The sequence below is a fragment of the Sphaerodactylus townsendi genome, linkage group LG08 (genome assembly GCF_021028975.2).
Source record: "Sphaerodactylus townsendi isolate TG3544 linkage group LG08, MPM_Stown_v2.3, whole genome shotgun sequence".
In the NCBI taxonomy this organism is placed as follows: domain Eukaryota; kingdom Metazoa; phylum Chordata; class Lepidosauria; order Squamata; family Sphaerodactylidae; genus Sphaerodactylus; species Sphaerodactylus townsendi.
Window position 1 is genome coordinate 68,234,723 of NC_059432.1, and position 19,310 is coordinate 68,254,032.

Below are 19,310 nucleotides of genomic sequence, written 5' to 3' on the forward strand. Positions count from 1 at the left end.
CACCAAGTATGAACGCATTACAAGTCCGTAACAGAAAAAGCTGAATGGAAAAGTTCTTAAGGATTTCGTTCCTTTGAACCTTTAAGCAAAATCTTAAATAAGATTATGCAAACCTAAAAACCCCATCCTGATTAAGAGCGGGGAAATTCACCCCTTTCTCCAAGTTCTTATGAATTTCTCCACAGCTGCTAGGGTAAAGAAAGCTCCAACAAACCAGCATTCTTTTCCACATGACCACAGCTAATTGGCCCCCCTGCAGACCAAATGACCAATCACATCAGCTTCATATGAAAACCAACCCCCCACATTATAAACTGTGGAATGAGACCTGTAAACCCATTTTGAACAAACCTCTTTCCATACTAGATGCCAAAAGGTTTTTTTCTTCATTGCGCTGGGATCCCTGTACATAGAAGAAGGTTTGGTCTGGTTTTCCTATCCAAGCTATACACCTATACACCTACCTCCCTTTCCCTTCCAAACAGATAAACTAACAAGGATACAGGTAAGTAAGTAAATGATGCTAACATAGCATCATTTTTTATTTATATTTCTAGTTGTGTAATTTTCTAAGGCAAAAAAATGATTTTGAGGAGTTAGTATTTGAAAAGATCATGTTTTGAGGATAACAAATGTAATTAGGGGAGTTGATTATTTCGTCTTTTCAAACTTCCACTTTTCAAACTTTCAGAGAGAGAACACATTTTCTATACAGGTGGATCACTAGAAATAACCACTGCATCTTCCATGGTCATCTGGCTTTAATTAGACAAAAAAAAAATATGAAGTGGATCCTAGCAGTTCAGTTCCAAAGAGACATTTCTGCACAAATTAACTACCCTTTGATTAGAACCAGATTTAACCCCCACTAAAACATTTAATTGTCTGACAAAATTGGTACAATACTAACAGCAAGCATTCATGAAAAACGGCTGAAAGTACACAGCCCTAAAACATATGACTGTGTGAGAGTATTTCTTTCAAGAGTATTTCAAGAATAAGAGCATTTATTTCAAAGATTCAAGATTATAAAAAAAAATTAAATCCCAGGCCCAATCTCTCATATTTATCTCCAACAATTTTGAAAACATTATTTTGCTATTTCAGTTTTAATATAGTTTGGAAAAAAATTAAGAATTAACCAAAGAATTCTGTAGTAATATGAAAAAATGATCATTGGATTATTGCAGTTTCTCTTGTTTTCTACTGTCAAGTGATTCTAGAACTGGCTGGAATATCTTTTCTCATTTATTGGATATAAAAGTAGTCTTGAAGACATACAGCACATTTTTAAACTAAATGGCTCCTTAGCAATTCAAGTGAACTTTATCAATATGATAAGGGGAATATTTTCTATCACAAATCAACCAGAAACTCTAAGATTTCAAATGATTAAGAAGAGCCTGGTCACAACTGCACATTCCCCTAAAGTAATCTCATTTTCTGTAGGTAGGTAGAAGACAAGTGAATGGTAAACAGATGTGAAAGAAATAATTCAAACACAGCAACATTTCATTGGGTTGTTTTTTTAAAGACATCAGTAAAAATAGTCATAAAATCTGGTGATGCATTTTTAGCATCGGATTCTTAACTATCTGAATTGCTATAGGAGCCTGAGATGGCACCACAGATTTATTGTAATATTGGTGTATTTAAATATTGTAATACAGTCCTTGTTGAACTGTAGGAATGCTGAATTCAATGCTTCTGTTCACTAGCAGTGAACCTCCGGATTGAACGTTAATCAGACTTCCTGAGCACAATCTAGAATGTCAGGTTCAAAACACAATCCTCTCGCCATGCATGCAAGTTTTCCTTCAAGAATACAAAAACAAGTGTTTGATTTATAGCAAATCTGCCTCTTAAACACCTTTGTTCCACATCTTTATCATGGGCATATTAAACCTAAGTATGTAACGTGAGAGGGTAAAGAAGACTCATTTTATATTCAACTGATATTTAGATATTTGTATTTTACGCCCCCCACAATTTTTTTTAGAAATGCATGATTTACACAGCTTGTAACAATTCAAATTGTTGTGCAACATGCCACATTTATTTTATCTATATTCTTTTTGCCTAGGCTCTTATGTTCTGTTTTCTCATTTTAATCATGCTGTCATCTTATATATCCACTCTAGCTGTGGCAGTGGGGATAATCCAAAATGCAGCTCTGATCTATGCTGGCCACATCTACAGAGGTGGCCTTATATACATTCCCTTAATTTTTGCTTTAACGAGCAGATACAGGCTCTCATACAAAATAGCAATGTAACAACAAATGTGGACAAGTGGACATGATAGAAGATGGGAGGGAGTGGAAAGGGAGAGGTGCAATGGCTACTTCCTTAGGAAAATCTTTGGTTTTTGTAGACAAATGGAAAGTGATATAACTACAAGTTGCTTGCGTCACTGCAACTAAGAATATCTTCTGATCAGTGTAACAGATCAGTGTAATTTATATTAATTATATAATTCAGATCAGTGTAATGTATATTGATTATATCATTGATCTAAATAATAATTATAATTATAATTATAATTATTTCTACAGTCACATATGCATGAGAATCTGTAACTGCTGCCACCAGTTAGCAAAGTAAGCAAAGACTTTTTGGTTGTGTTTGGTCTTCCCTTAGCAATCCTTCTTTCTTGTCCAATGTTATTATTTATTTATTTGTATTTTAGTTCTGGTTTTAAATGCATTATTTTGGAGTACACTTAAATGGTTTAAATATGTGAGTTTATTCTGCATGTTTTAATTAGTTACCTGCCTTGGTGGCTTCTACGTGTGCGAAAGGCAAGATATATATTTCGTAAAGCAAAATAAATAAAATAAGCTACAGTAGCTTTCCACCAGTGTGATAACTAGGGATGCTTATGAAATTCTCTTCAGACTCTGAGATTATGAATTACCTGATCTTGTTGATAATGTGGCATAAATTAGTGCTTTGACATTGTTGAGATTTTGCTGATTTGAACATGGACAGGTTGTCAGTTTTCCAGCTTGTACCAATGTGTGTAATTAAGTCACAGTGCATAAAGGATCTTGATGTGATGTGGTGACAGAGGTAATATGCCTTGTTATACAATTTTAGGATGCAAACTGAGAGCTGTGGTAAGCTGAGCATATGTGAATTCCAAAATTAATGTGAGATATTCTCAAAAAAAGCAGGTACAAAAAAAGCAGAGCCTACCCAAAGGGAAAAAATGGGACACTGATCCATCCCTTACTCTAGCTGAGTTTGGTAGTGTATACTCAGCAAGAGACTTTTAGTACCTGATCATGAAAGTACTTTTCTAACATAATATATGTACACCAATAGGAAAAAAACTGCTCCACAATAACCTCAAGAACTAATAAATGTCTACAATACAATTCGACAATACAATAAATGTCTAGTTTTTTATTTTGACTTCCAAAAAACTTTTCACAAACTCCCTCATTAATTGCTCCTGAGCAGACTTACAGTGCAATCCAAAGTGTGCGTATATGTGTTGGTGGGGGACGGGGGGACAGGACAGGACTGCTGAGGACACAGACTCCTGTGCCAGCGTAAATGCTATTTATGCAGGAGTGAGAGGCATTTACGCTGCCGCAAGGTTGATGTTGGGGAGCTGCGTGGCAGAACAACACTTGAGAGCCAACGTAGCTGCACCGCCAATACTCCTCCAGCACAGGAGCCCACACCAGTGCCAATAGAGCCATTCCTAGGGGTGGAGCCAGCTTTAGTGGTTTCCTGAGTCCCTTCATTCCAGGAACAACCCCATTTGTCAGCACAGACTTAGACCAGCAAAAAAAAATAAATTGTGCTGCATAGGGGAATTTCACAGTTTGGGGGAGCGTCACTTTTGTCGTGCACCATCCCAAGTCATGCCGTAACTTCCCTTCCCCACCTTTAGGACTGCATTGTCTGCAGGTCTTTAGAATGGAATTAGATAATTTCATGAAAAACAGATATGTAGTATAACTATTAGCTATATCAATTAAATGGAATATCAAATACTACCTGCTATGGAAAGGAAGCATACCTTAGTTGTGAACTTTCAAGAAGCATCTGGTTGGGCAGTTCTAACATGGCTCTTTAAAGGATTTTTTTTGTAAAGCAATCTTACATTGTGCAGGAATACCTCTAAGCACTGAGGGCTTTAGCAGTACATATGTTATACACGTTTTCTTCAAAGCCAATTTGAATTATCTGGCATAGAGTGGCAGATGAAATATGTCTCCTCTCCTATTAGCATACAAGAAAGACTATGTCTACATAGAAATAGCATACTTTTTCTCACATGCCTAGTAGGAGAGGAGACATATTTTATCAACCACTCTATGCCAAATAATTAAAACTGGCTTTGAAGATATTTGCATAACGTATATACTGCTGTAGTCTTCACTACTCAGAGGCCCTTCTGCATAATGTAAGATTGCTTTTTTAAAACAATCGTAAAAAATCTTTGAACAGTCTTAAGCTCTGCTCGCAACAATGGAAGTAGGTTTCAGATAGCCGGCTCTAGGTTGACTCGGCCTTCCATCCTTCTGAAGTTAGTAAAACGAGTACCCAACTTGCTGAGGGTAAAGTGTAAATGACTGGGGAAGGCAATGGCAAACCACCTCATAAACACAATCTGCCTAGTTAATATCGTGATGTGACATCATCCCATTGGTCATTAATGACCCAGTGGCTTGCACCTGTACTTTTAAGAACCATAAATACAAATAGAACTTTTAGATAAGCAGCATGAATGGATGCTCTTGCTCCAGTGTATACATATGCATTTCAACATTCTCGACACACAGATAATGTGCAGCTAAGTAAAAATCCATTGTCTATATCTGTTCCATTCCACTTTACCTGGAGTTCCAAATCCGCTGAGGCGAATGCAAAATGCTGATATGAACTTGTATCAAATACACATTGGAGTGCCTAGCTGAATGGTAAATCCAGTACATAAAGCAATGCAGGCAATAAATTACTATATTATCTAGGTATACTTTTCCTCTGCTGTAATTGATAGATATAATGAAATTTTAATATTAAGACTAAGAATTAAGCTCGAAGTTGTACAGAGTGAATTATAATCAGCAACACTGAATACCACTGATGCTGTAGACACTGTCATGTGAAATGAGGCTATAAATCTCTACTATATTTTAAGAACATAAGAACAAGCCAGCTGGATCAGACCAGAGTCCATCTAGTCCAGTTCTCTGCTACTCGCAGTGGCCCACCAGATGCCTTTGGGAGTTCACATGTAGGATGTGAAAGCAATGGCCTTCTGCGGCTGTTGCTCCCGAGCACCTGGACTGTTAAGGCATTTGCAATCTCAGATCAAAGAGGATCAAGATTGGTAGCCATAAATTGACTTCTCCATAAATCTGTCCAAGCCCCTTTTAAAGCTATCCAGGTTAGTGGCCATCACCACCTCCTGTGGCAGCATATTCCAAACACCAATCACACGTTGCGTGAAGAAGTGTTTCCTTTTATTAGTCTCTAATTCTTTCCCCAGCATTTTCAATGTGTAATGCCCTGGTTCCTAGGTATTGTCAGGAGAAAGAGAGAGAAAATTTCTCTCTGTCAACATTTTCTACCCCATGCATAATTTTTTATAGACTTCAATCATATCCCCCCCCTCAGGCGTCTCCTCTCCCAAACTAAAGAAAAAGGTCCCAAACGCTGCAGCCTTTCCTCATAAAGGAAGGTGCTCCAGTCCCTCAATTCTCATCCTCTCGTTGCCCTTCTCTTGCACTTTTTCTATCTCTTCAATATCCTTTTTGAGATGTGGTGACCAGAGACTGAACCACACAGTTACCTCCAAGTGTGGTAGCATACCACTTGGCTTTTATATAAGGAGCATGACAATCCCTTGCAGTTTTATTATCAACTCCTTTCCTAATTATCCCCAGTGCGCATAGAGTTTGCCTTTTTCACAGCTGCCATGCATTGAGTTTGACATATTCCCAACTATCAACTCAAGATGCCTTAAGAAATCCACTTTCACTGGTCTGTGACTGATTAGCGCACTGACCCCTGTAGCGTGTATGTGAAGTTTGGATTTTTTTTGCCCCTATGTGCATCACTTTGCATTTTGCTAAGACATTGAACTGCAGTTGCCATTTCTTAGCCCACTTCACCTAATTTATCAAGTGTCCGCTTTGGAGCTCCTCGCATAATCTCTTTGTGGTTCTCCACCCACCCTACATAATTTGGTATCATCCTGCAAAGCTTATGGCCACCACGCTACCCACCCTACTTCCAGGTCATTTTATGAATAGGTTAAAGAGCACTGTGGTCCCAATGTCACGGGATCCTTGGGGGACACCACTTCACCCCACATCTCTCCATTGTGAGAATTTCCCATTTACACCCACTCTTTTGCTTCCCTGTTTCTCAAACCAGTTTTTTGTAATCCAGAGGAGGACTTCCCCTCTTATTCCTTCATTGCTTTAGGAGTTTTCTCTCAATGGAGTCTCTGGTGAGGAACTTTGTCAAAAGCCTTTTTTGGAAATCCAGAGTTAGACAATGTCCACTGGTTCCCTCTTATCCACATGCCTGTTTACACCCTCAAAGAACTCTAGTAAGTTTGTAAGGCATCAGGATTTGCCTCTGCAAAAAAGCCATGCTGACTCCCCTTTCCTCAGCATAGGTCTTGCTTTTCTACATGCTTTATAATTTTTTTTATCTTTAATGACAGATTCTACCTGAATTTCTACCAGGGAACAGATGTCAAACTGACTGGCCTTGTGAATTTCTCGTGGTCCCCTAAGATCCTTTCTTAAAGAATTTGGTGTGACATTGGCCATCTTCCAGTCTTCAGTGTGGATGGAGCCTTGATTTCAAGGATAAGTTGCATATTAAAAGTGGAGAACATCAACGTTTCATAGGCTTGAGCTCTTTTAAGAACTCTTGGGCTGAATGCAATCTGGGCCAGGGGATTTGGTAGCATTTAGTTTATCAATGGCTGCCAGAACTTCTTCCTTGTCTACCACTATCTTAGTTAGTTCCTCCCGGATTAAGCCTCCTAAGAAGCTTGGTTCAGGTGCAGGGAATTTTCCTCACCTCCCTCTTGGAGTGAAGACAGATGCAAAGAATTCATTCAGCTTTTCTGCAATCTCCCTGTCATCTTTTTAGCACACCCGCTTTGTTCCTTTTGTCAATCTAACGGGCCTACCGCTTCCCTTGCTGGCTTCCCTTAGCTTTTTGATGTACTTTTCTTGAAGAACTGTTTCTTTTTGGTTTTGATGTTCACAGCCATGCGTTCCTCATAATCCTTTTTTGCCTCCCTTACAGCTAACTTGCTTCTCTTTTGCCACCACATTTGTGTTCTCCCTTTCTGGTATTCTTTATCAGTTAAGGTTTGGACTTCCATTTTCTAAAAGACATTACCTTTTTTTCCCTAATAATTTCCTCTCAAGCGTCCCTTTGTTAACCATGGTGGCTTTCTTTTGGACTGAAGCTGCTCTTTCCTAACCTGTGGAACACATTCCAGTTGAGTTTCTTTTAAGACTGTGTGTGTTTTAAATAACCCTCCAAGCATCTTGGACATTTTTGACTCTCTTGATTTTCCCTTTCAGCTTCCCTATGCGCGCACTATCCCCCTCATCTTTGAGAAATTTCCCTTTCTGAAGGCTTTAGATGTAACTACATTTAGTAGTTGTCACTTGTTCACATGCAGAGATACTGAATCTGACAGCATTGTGGTGCGGCTGTTCCCTATCGGCTCAACAACACTGACTTCCCGCATTCAGGTCCTGGGTCCCACATAGAATTAGATCTAGGATCACATCTCCCCTGGTTGGTTCTACAACCATCTGCTCTAAGCCACAGTCATTTAGCATATCCAGGAATGTTCTCTCCTTACTATGACCTGAACATGCATTTATCCAGTTTATATGGGGATAGTTAAAATCTACCATTACCAATGACATTTTTGCTTTGTTGGCCTCTCTAATTTCTTTTTTTCTCCATCTCAGCATCCTCTTGTGCGCTTTGGCCAGGGGGACGATAATATATTCCTAATGTTAAACTATGCTTCACCCCTAGTATTGATATCCACAGTGCTTCTGTAGAGGAATCAGCCCCCCCTGCATTGTCTATTTTATGTGACACTATACTCTCTTTGATGTAGAGGGCCACCCCACCCCCATACTCTGTCCTATCCTTCCTGTAGAGCCTGTAACCTGGGATAACAGCATCCCACTGGTTCTCCTCATTCCACCATGTCTCTGTGATGCCCACTATATCAATGTCCTCCTTCAAAACTCTGTACTCCAGCTCCCCCCATTTTAGGTCGAACGCTTCTACTATTAGCATAGAGACACTTGTATACTCTGTCTCTGTCCCTAACCTGGGATTTATGTGTTTTGCTCTCTAGCCTTTTGTAGACACTATCACTTATCACATTGCTATGTTCCTCACTTGTATGTGGTTGATTTAAAAAACCTCCTTCTCTGTCTGCATCCCCATGGACTCTGTATTCCGAACCGAAGTCACCTCAGCTCCTGTCGGCTTTCCCCCAGGAATCAGTTTAAAAGCTGTTCTGCCACCTTTTTAATGTTGAGCGCCAGCAGCCTGGTTCCTCTTTGGTTAAGATGAAGCCCGGCTCTTTTGTACGGGCCTCGCCTTATCCCAAAAAGGTTCCCCAGTTCCTGACAAATCTGGAAACCCTCTGCCTTGCACCACCTCTCTCATCCACGCATTGAGACCCTGTATCTCGCTTGCCTTAGCTCGGCCTCCAAGTGGTGGAACAGGTAGCATTTCAGAGAATGCCACCTTGGGGGTCCTGGATTTTAACCTTTTTCCTAGCAGCCTAAATTTAGCTTCCAGAACCTCCCGGCTACATTTCCCAATGTCATTGGTACCAATGTGGACCACAACTGCTGACTCCACCCCAGCACTGTCTAACAGCCTATCTAGACGTAGTGTGACATCCGCAACCTCGCACCAGGCAGGTAAGTCACCATGTCATCACGCCTGTCACAAACCCAACTCTCTATATTCCTGATGATCGAATCACCCACTACAAGGAGCCCCCCACCTCCCCGAAGGGTATCCTCAGTGCGAGAGGATAGCTGATCACCAGTTAAGGAAGGGATCCCATCTAAGGGAGCATCTTCCCCCACCTCAGACTGGCACCCTCTGTCACCCAGACTCTCATTCTCCATGACATCTGAAGAGATGTCACCTGCTAGGTCCCTGAAAGCCTTGTTTGTTGCCCTCTCTGCCTCTCTCAGCTTCTCCAGGTCTGCCACCTTGGCTTCAAGAGAACGGACACGTTCCTTGAGTGCCAGGAGCTCATTGCAGCGAGGGCACACCCACGACTTCTGGCCTAGTGGCAGATAGTCATACATGTGACACTCAGTGCAAAACACTGGCAAGCCCCCATCCCCCTGCTGGCTTCCTGCCTTCATATCTGCTTTTGTTTAGATATTTAGATATTAAACTTTTAGTCAGTGCCCCTTGGAGCTATCTGTACCTACTATCCCTCAATAAATGTCCTTATTAATTAATTTATTTATTTATTTTAAAAAAGAAAAAAGAAAGAAATTGCGCGCGCCACTAGGCGCGCGCCGCTGGTTCCAGAGACTGAACTAAAGACTGAATGACTCACCTCAGGAGCCCCACCTTTAGCAGCCCAGGACAAAGAGTAACCTCTGTTAACCCCTGTTAAGCCCCACCTCCAGCAGTCTCAGCTCCTAGTAGCCTTAAGGAGAAAAAGAGATAACCCCTGCAAACCCCTGTTAAAAATACACTGTTTTAAAAGATGTGGCTTTGAGAAAAGCCCTCCAAAATGAACACCAGAGTCACTCTGTTCTTCCTGGCCCAGATGCCTTGTCCACTGCTGCTCCTTTCTGCTGGTTCCAGAGACTGAACTCATTTTGATCAACCCAACCCCTTTTGGTCAAGAACATAATATGGAAGTCAAGTTAAGCACAGCTTGATCTCTCTAGGCACTGTAGCTTCAGTGCACTGAAATGAATGAATAGATATACTACATATAATTTAGAAACTTGCACATTTAGCATCAAAGGACAGTTCACTTTCTAAGCAGATCTTTTGTCAGGTTTCAACTTAGCTTTCTCTTAATTTCACTCTCTTCAAAGAGAAAACTCCATCTGAAAAACCCAGTAACATTTATTCTTTTTAAAATATAGATGATTTCAAAATCTAATATTACAATACTCACCTTGTAAACAGCTAAAATGCCTTCAATTACTTCTAGCTCCTTAAAATAACAGAGGCGGCCATTTTTTCCATATGAAAGGAAGCATCTCTTTAAATAAGGGAGCATCAATTATTCTGGAATGAAATAGAAACTGTCTACTGTGTTCCTGACAGAACCAGTATACTGTAGCAACTAAGGAACTGCAGTTCAAATCTGATTCTGCTATGAACTCATACTTTGCCCTGCAATATGGGGATAATCATTCTGACCTACTTACAGGGCTTTTGAAAGAATAGGTGACATAATGTGAAAGCCTTCAGAAAGCTCTGATGTGCCATACAACTATAAAATATTTCTTTTAATATTCTTCTTTAGTCCCATCAGCTCTTGTTTTGGTGACCAATGCTCTCAGCCACAGGACATGGAATTTTAAAAAGAAACTTAAAAAACCCTTCTCATGAGACTTCAACAAGAACTAAACTGTACAGTTGTGGCACAGAATGGTGTTTGGTGAATGAACCCTCAGACTTAAAAGGATGTCAGTTCTGGGTATCAGTAGGTTGTGTGAAAGTATGCTTCATCAGATAACCACTGATGGCAGGTATCTTGGTATGCCACACTGAAATTACCTTTGTAACATTTTCATAATTAAAATTATATTTTTAGTAATACTGTGCCATGATACTGACATAGGGTCTAGGGAAAACAAGCTTGGGATTAGGTGGCTAATAACAGTCGCCTGGTTATATACAATTTTGCCATTCACATCCAAAGTGAATAAGAAAGCTGCCATCCGTTTTAATGGCTGCAAGAAAATCCAAGCTCAAAACTTCCAGAGCATCAGAAAGCATCCCAGTGCTGGACTTTACACAATTAACTGTTGTTACCTAAACTTTTTCTGAAGGAAAAAACTGATGGGTTTGCCCTTTTAACAATGGAAAAACAGAACCCAAATATATATATAATGAGGTGAGCAGCAATGGTCTGGCATTGAAGAGGGGAAAAACAGACCACAGCACATAAATAGATGTTAAATTTGTATTAACAAATCAATTTATTTATCAATTATTAATAAAATAAATGGTTACACATGTACAGGTGAGGGGAGGGGATAAAGAGACGTATGGGAAAACAACTGAAGTTTCTCAGTAGATTATATACTGCTGTACGATTACTGGGAAAATGTGATAGCCTGTTACCAGAATTGCTACCCTTGTGCAAGTTACCTTAATCCCATGTTGTGTATTTACTGCACAAAAACACTGTTGTGCATCAAAGCTAAGTAATCTGAATACAGTTGCAAATTTACCACCAGTTAAGGCCATTAAGAGTTGGTACCATACAGCAATATCATTTATCAGCAGATCAGTGTTATATACCAAAAGTTGTCTATCCAGCCAAATGCTTGTAGACAGTGAGATACAATGACTGGATATTTTGTTTCGTTTTTTGTTATGGTTACTACTATTGTTGTGATGGTTATATTTGAGCACTCTTGACAGAACAATAACAGCTAATAAAAAGGGGTTTTATTTTTAGATGATCTAAAAACCTTCTACAGGAACCACAGTAGTGCTGGAAACCAGTTAATGTAACTAGAAATTAAACTTGAGTAACAGAGCCCAACAGACACTTCCCTCTGTCCATTCTCCTTTCTGGCATATTTGATTTAGAGCTCGAATTCTTTCCTCAGGGTTTCCTCTCAGTTTATACAATTGCATAATTTTCCCTATTATTCTCTATCCCCTTTTTAATGCAGCTTTACATCATCAGTGGCCTGAGTATGTTCAGCAGAAGACGCTATATCCCAGGTACCACAATTCTAGATGATAAAAATATCACAGCTATTAGTAGTAAAAGTCTTTAGATATTCCCCCAAAAATTCATGCAGTAAAAGTGACCCAATGGTCTCAACACCATATACATAACAGCTTTAAAAGACTTCCGAAGACAAGCAACACTGTTACTTTGTTTATATGCCAAACCACTGATCTGCTATTTTTTTAAAAACAAACTAAACTTTGAATTCCTGAAATCTGACTTGTAATACTCTTCAGCTATCTTAGAACTATAATATCAAACCCATAAGGAAACAGAAGATACAGTGTAAAAGTTTAGTTTACATTTCTAAATTACATAGAAGTCTGAAAAAAGTCATCTGATGTTTAATTTTTTTAGATGATCGTTACTGCATCATGAAAGCAGTGGCAAACCTGGCTTGACAAAGTTAATTTTCTCAGAACGGCATGTTTTAAGACTCCCTTGGCTAGCTGCAGGTGGCATCTGGTCTACTGCCAATGTGTCAGACTCTCTGATCATCATCTGAGCTACAAATAAACAAGCATCCCAATAGTTTTTTATTTTCATTTTCAGAAGATGAGGACGGAAGTGATAGAAGGCAATAACACCAAACCTAGTGCTCCTCTCCTGGCCCAACGATACCCAAGAATGGTCACGAAAGATGGGCACAGCACTCTCCAGATGGAGGGTGCTCATGGGAAAGGCCTTGTATACCTGAAGGATGCTTGGGGAATCTTAATGGACATGCGTTGGAGATGGATGATGCTAGTATTTTCTGCTTCTTTTGTCCTCCACTGGCTGGTCTTTGCCGTTCTGTGGTATTTACTAGCAGAGATGAACGGGGATCTGGAAATTGATCATGACTCACCACCTGAAAACCACACCATTTGCGTAAAGTACATCACCAGCTTTACAGCTGCATTTTCGTTCTCACTGGAGACACAGCTCACTATTGGTTATGGCACAATGTTCCCAAGTGGAGACTGCCCAAGTGCAATTGCTCTGCTGGCTATACAGATGGTGCTGGGACTTATGCTGGAGGCTTTCATCACAGGTAATTCGTTCTTATTTCACTATTAAATACTTTAGGAAGGCAACAAAGGGGGACAAAGCAGAGGATATAGCTACACCACTGAGCATTCTTGAAAATAAAAAAAATTATTTCTGAATGGCTCAACAAGATTTTATAGTGTAAGAAAGAGAACAACAGAGTCAAGACAGGAACCAAAAATTCATTCTGCCTGGCTCGTGTATAATGGTTCTAACAAGTTTGTTCTTCAAACCTCCAAATAAGAAGAGTTTTAATTTGAAAACTCTTTGCTACATTGCTCTGGTGTGTTAGAACAGTTAGTAGTACTATCTTTTATATAGATTTCAACAGATCTGCCCAGATACATAGATGTGGCTTAAAGTAGGTTTGCCCAGACAATAAGCCCTACTTATTTCAATGGAACATTTCCTGGTAACCATATTTAGGACTATAGCCAGTGGTGGGATTCAGCAGGTTCGTACCACTTCGGCAGAACCGGTTGTTAAAATGGTGCTTGTAAACATCCAGTTGTTAAATTATTTGGATCCCACCACTGGAACCGGTTGTTGGATTGTTTGAATCCCACCACTGACTATAGCCTAAGATATCTTACCAAAGAAGAGTTACTTAATGTCACAAAGTTATCAAACTGTATTTCATTTAAAGTAATTTTAAATGTTCTGAAAAATACTGAAAAATAGGTTATTCCATATCACTATAAGCTTCTATAAGCATATCACTATATAATCAATATAGTATATAATAAAATGGTATTTATTACAAACTATATGTATCAGACATGATATAGCAAAGTATTATCACAAAATGCTAAACCACAAATCAGATGCTGGCTTTTATTTTTCTCTGTAGTAAAGTTAATCAAGATTGTGGCAAACACATTAGTAAATATTTTAATCTACAATTGATCTTTTTAAGTTGCTCATCAATAGTGTATTTATGGTTCAAATTATCATTGTGGCAGAACCTTATAACTCTTATATTACTATTAAATATAACACAAATATTAAAGCTAACATTAATGTGAATTAAATATAGAACCACCTCCCTAATAGAACTCCTGTTCCTGTTTACTATTCATCATGAAACTATATTTACCTGCATGATCAATATTTCAATTCTCTTTTTATTTAGGTGCATTTGTAGCAAAAATTGCCCGCCCAAAGAACCGAGCTCTGTCTATCAGGTTCACTTATTCTGCAGTAGTTACACACAGAGAAGGAAAGCCATACCTAATGTTCCAAGTAGCTAATACTCGCCCAAGTCCACTCACCAGTGTTCGGATTTCTGCAGTGCTTTATGAAGAACGGGAAAATGGTCAATTGTATCAAACAAGTGTGGATTTTCATCTGGACAGCATCACTTCTGAAGAATGCCCATTCTTCATTTTTCCCTTAACCTATTACCACTCTATAACTCCATCGAGCCCTCTAGCTATTCTCCTACAAAGGGAGGCTCATCATCATTTTGAACTAGTAGTCTTCCTTTCAGCCACGCAGGAAGGCACAGGAGAAACATGTCAAAGGAGGACATCCTACCTACCATCTGAGATCATGTTACACCACCACTTTGCCTCCATGTTAGCTCGAGGCTCCAAAGGGGAATATCAAATCAAGATGGAAAATTTTGATAAGACAGTCCCAGAGCTTCCAGCTGCAGACTCCAAAAGTTTCAAGAGGACTGATATGGAGATCCGCATCAATGGACAGCATATTGATAACTTCCAGATTTGTGATACTCGTCTGACAGACTAGACTTTGAAAGTGGTATTTTTCTTTTTCATTGGACTAGAGTACCATGTCAATGTTTTCTTTTTCCTCCCCATTTCCTCATATTCTTTTTCCCCCTCTGAATAATTTTGACTTCAGAAATGTGTGCAGAATAAAAAGCATAGTGTGTTCATGGTGATGAGACACTGGATTAACTGCACAAAAACAGTCAGGGACAATCAGCACTACAAAAATTCTGGGAAAACAGAAATGCTACCTGCTGAATTCAGTCGATTATGATTAAAACTGCACTGACCCTGAAACAAAAGACTTTGACTCACAGTTTGGCAAAAATCTAAAGAACAGGAGAGTAAAAACTGTAGCAAAATGGACAAAACTTTAGTCAACTATCTCAACTAAGAAGAATTTTCACCTGGAAAGCTCAAGAACCCTCAGATTCTTTGAATTAGTTATGTCTTGCTATACAGTTACAAGAGAATATGCTGATGTCTAAACATGCCATGAAGAATGTTGCTAGTATTTTCTGTGGCAATGAAATTGCAAGCCTGCTGTGCTTGTTTATTAAGAAAAATCACAAGCATTTGCTGAAGCATTAGTTCCAGCGGCTAAGAACAAGTTCAACATCCGTAGGCATTTCTGGGTTGAAAGTGAATGACAAGAATCCTGATATGTATTAGACTCTTTAACACTCTGAACCTGGACTCTTCTCACAATTAAAAATAATCAATATGTTTAGAAGAAGAAATAAATTGATTTGTAATTCTCTTGTTGGGGACAACCTCATGTATCGGCTGTGATGCAACCTACAGTCCTGATATCAGAAGGATACACTGATGAGCAGATATTCTGTTTAAGTAATACAAATATAAACTTGTGACTCTAAATTATCTATACAAACATGAAGTCTAATATGAGGCTTTGAACTCAAGGCTCTGTGCCACATTTGCCTCATGATATTACTAGACCCAAATGCCAGAACTAAAGTTATTTTTGCAAAGAAACTCTGACTTTGAAAGGACAAAGACTCCCATGAGTTCTTCAGATTTTTCAGCTTGAGGGAGAGAGAACAATAATCACTCTATTCAAAACCAGGAAAAGCAACGAAGTATCATGAACATCATTTAAGTATTTTCATGCTGATGGACAATTAAAAGGCTCCTGTCAGAAAGCACAAGTATCAATATCTTGACACTCAAAAGACCATTTAGTTATTGACTTGTAATTATGAAGAGCCTGTGCCTTAGCTCTTGAACATGGATAAACATATTTATATGTACATACTAGTGTTGAGGTCTTGTTATCAAATCATATCATGAGTATTTTCTAAGAAACCGTGTTTCTCTTTACCAAATCTAAAGAATGGTTTTTGTGACTTAGAGGTCATGGTCAGTTGACAATATGGGGGAAGAAGGAGGGCCTGGGGAAACTAGCTGGACATAATGGTGCAGGCTGTCAGCTTCCAAGTGCTAAAAGGTCTTAGGGCAACTGAAAAAAATATATGTTTTGTATTAATGCTACTAATGCTGATGTTCCATGTAAGTACCTGCTATTGTAGTCAGCATATACTCAGAAGAGAGAAAGTGCCTTCCGCAACTGAGCATAAGAGAGGAAGCAGTCATGACAACCTTATACTAGAAATAATTTATATCTGGAACTGTAGAAGTAGATTCCTCATGTTCTCTTATAGGGTTTTGAACATGTTATTTCCTTGTCTGTGCTGAGGCTTTAATCTTTCATTCACAGTGAACTGTAATTATGGTTTAGCCCAATGCAAAGATGGAGCAGCAATAGCAATCACCATATTGGATTAATACACATTAAATTGTATTTGTGCTCACTATATTCTTCGTTCATCATGATCACTTTGAAGATTCCTCTCCCCTTTACAACAATATCAGTCATATAAAAAGGACACAATTTTTAATCTGTGTGAAGTTTTAACATTCTTTATGTCCTAACTCAATCAAAATTGCAATTCACCCATTGACAAAAGTTTAAGCAAGTATGAGAAGATCCCACTGCTATTAAGCATATTCAATGTTTACAATAAAACTGCTGCAAAATTTCATTCAAGTAGTAATTTTTCCAGTCATGATATGAAATACTTACATATTTTTATGTATATGCAAAGTCATTTGGTTTGTCTTACCACCCTATCTAATTTCTGATTCAGATACCAATTTACAGGTTTATATTGTGCAAATTGTTCTTATAAGCCAACAAGTTACTTTTTTTTTACTCATTTGCTTTCTATTGGGAAACAGGAAATTGTTCTTATTTAAATACAATGCATGTTAAAACACATAAAGTTGGTTTAGGCAACTTCCAATGCAGTTACTCCAGGTAAGTTCCACTGAAATCAGTGGGAGTAACTCTGCAAAGGACTGCACTGCTGTTTACTAAGGACTGAAATCTGCAGTCTAACTTTCCTATAAAAAGCAACAAATAGTCTTCTGACACTTTAAAAAAATAACAACTTCATCACTGCATAAAGCAGTGCCAGAACACAGTTCCACAAGACACTGTTACCAGGGCTACTCCTCTGTAACTGACAACGGTATACAAAAAAGTAAGCTTCTGAAATGGACTGTAATTAACATTAACTTGACTACCTGCAGTCTGCTTTCTCTTCTCAAGTAATATTTGTCCATTTCCCCTTAGACATAATCCAATGAAAATTAAACACAATTTCATCCCACTGATCTCAACACAAATAAAGTTAAGAATATAGTTAAATCATTCCCATTGACAAATGAGGAAAGTGCTTAACTTCCACTGGATCTTCCCCATGTTTTCTTTTAAAAATAGTTTATCTAGCATATCAATAATGAAAAGATGATGTACAATCTCATTTAACCTCAAAATAATTCTGTCATTTAAGCTTGCCATGCTTCCCTCTGAACAGGTGACTTGCCCAAGGGTGCCCACTAAAAACATTTAGATTAGGAAAAACAAAGATTCTCTTGTTGCATTTGTTGTGTTTCTGCAGATTATGGATTAAAATAAAATGGATGTCTCCTTTCTAGGTTTCAAGTGTTTTAACATTTCTCTCTGCAAGTATGGAATGCAGAAACACTTATAACACTTACAATACTTATAAACACTGATAATACTTATAGTATGGAATGCAGAAACACTTATAATAATCATACCTGTGACTTTCAGGATTCTACAAAAATGCTCTAGAAACCCTTCCATCATTTTGGGTCCTACCCCCTGAGGATGCTTTGTACAATACTGCAGTCATCAACATAAATGTACACAATTCATGACTGTTTCCAAGGGAACAACAGCTAAAAATTGTGTATCTTCTACAGATTATTGAATCAGTATCTCCAAGTTCAGCCCTAAATCTCACTGGTTATGCTCTGGGTGTTGTCACTTTACAACCTAATTTGCTCTACAAGAATTTCAGTATGGAAAAAATCAGTCAAATTCTATAGAGTTTACACACTAAAAAGTGTTATAACAATGACAATAATTTAAACTTTCAAATATTAATACAGTATATTACAAACATTACTAAGCTTAACAAACAGCCTTGAAGGAACCAGATGAACTGAAGCGATAGAAAACCAAAAACAACAGATTTAGAAACATGCCTTTTAATTCTGCCTTACCAGACTAAGTCATAAGAACTAAAATAGAACAGCAAAACCAAATAACTTAGATGCTTTAAAGGGGATTCAAAGGGCATTAAAAACAGATGATTTATACAATTTTCAGTCACACATCACCATAGAAATCTGGCATTGTTACAAAATGCAGGGTTTAGATATCTTAAATATCTCCTTACACAGAGAAGGGCAAACTGAAGTTATGTTCTCAAATTCTCCTGACTTTCAGCAGGAGTGGGCGCTTAGCTGCTTTTGGCACTATTAAAATCTCTCTTGGAAGATTCTACCTGCCAGTAAAAAACTGTTCACCAAAACACCTGAGCACCTTCCAAAAGCATATGACAATGCTAGAAGGAAACACAGAAAGAACTCTGCTGCCTCTGTAAAAGGCACGTTAAATCTTTTATTAGTTTGAGTGATCAAAAAACTAGAAATAGGATACATGGTGGATACACGTGTTCTGCCTACCTGCAAATCTGCACTCTTCTGGACAACCATCTGGGAGACAATACAACCCAAACCATCACAAATTAAATGTAGCTTGCAGGATCATGGTCTGTACTTCATCAGTCTGCTATCTAAGCAAGGAGCCTTCTGTCAGTGGAAGAGGGTCTTCATGACAGATCAGTTGAGCAGAGTGGTTAGAACAGGGGTAGGGAACCTGCAGCTCTCCAGATGTTCAGGAACTACAATTCCCATCAGCCTCTGTCAGCATGGCCAATTGGTCATGCTGGTAGGGGCTGATGGGAATTGTAGTTCCTGAACATCTGGAGAGCCGCAGGTTCCCTACCCCTGGGTTAGAAGACACTTCACCATGTATTTGGGTGGGCTAAAAGGCTCCTACCGTGTTTCCCCAAAAATAAGACAGTGTCTTATATTAATTTTTGCTCCCAAAGATGTGCTATGTCTTATTTTCAGGGGATGTCTTATTTTTCTGCTCCTCAGCGGCAT

General features: G+C 38.6%; 2 protein-coding genes across 4 annotated transcripts in view; one reads left to right on the forward strand and one right to left on the reverse strand.

Moving 5' to 3' along the window:
• The window catches only part of GIGYF2 (GRB10 interacting GYF protein 2), a 98,880-nt gene that overhangs the window by 39,361 nt on the left and 40,209 nt on the right, over window positions 1-19,310 (reverse strand).
• KCNJ13 (potassium inwardly rectifying channel subfamily J member 13) lies at window positions 362-16,810 on the forward strand. 3 transcript variants are annotated; one of them, XM_048505070.1, is made up of 4 exons: window positions 362-505; window positions 11,924-11,975; window positions 12,538-13,018; window positions 14,147-16,810. In XM_048505070.1, exons 3-4 carry the CDS (start codon window positions 12,541-12,543, stop codon window positions 14,764-14,766), a joined length of 1,098 nt encoding a protein of 365 aa, XP_048361027.1. In that variant the 5' UTR covers window positions 362-505; window positions 11,924-11,975; window positions 12,538-12,540; the 3' UTR covers window positions 14,767-16,810. The 3 variants fall into 3 exon arrangements, with proteins under 3 accessions (XP_048361027.1, XP_048361028.1, XP_048361026.1); XM_048505071.1 differs by having other exon boundaries at window positions 12,541-13,018; XM_048505069.1 differs by lacking the exon at window positions 11,924-11,975 and having other exon boundaries at window positions 373-505.

Bases quoted from the DNA above. Each gene is read 5' to 3' on its own strand.
- KCNJ13 (XM_048505070.1), top strand. From the start codon at position 12,541: ATGAGGACGGAAGTGATAGAAGGCAATAACACCAAACCTAGTGCTCCT. The intron at 13,019-14,146 runs GTAATTCGTTCT...CTTTTTATTTAG, and splicing joins GCTGGAGGCTTTCATCACAG to GTGCATTTGTAGCAAAAATT.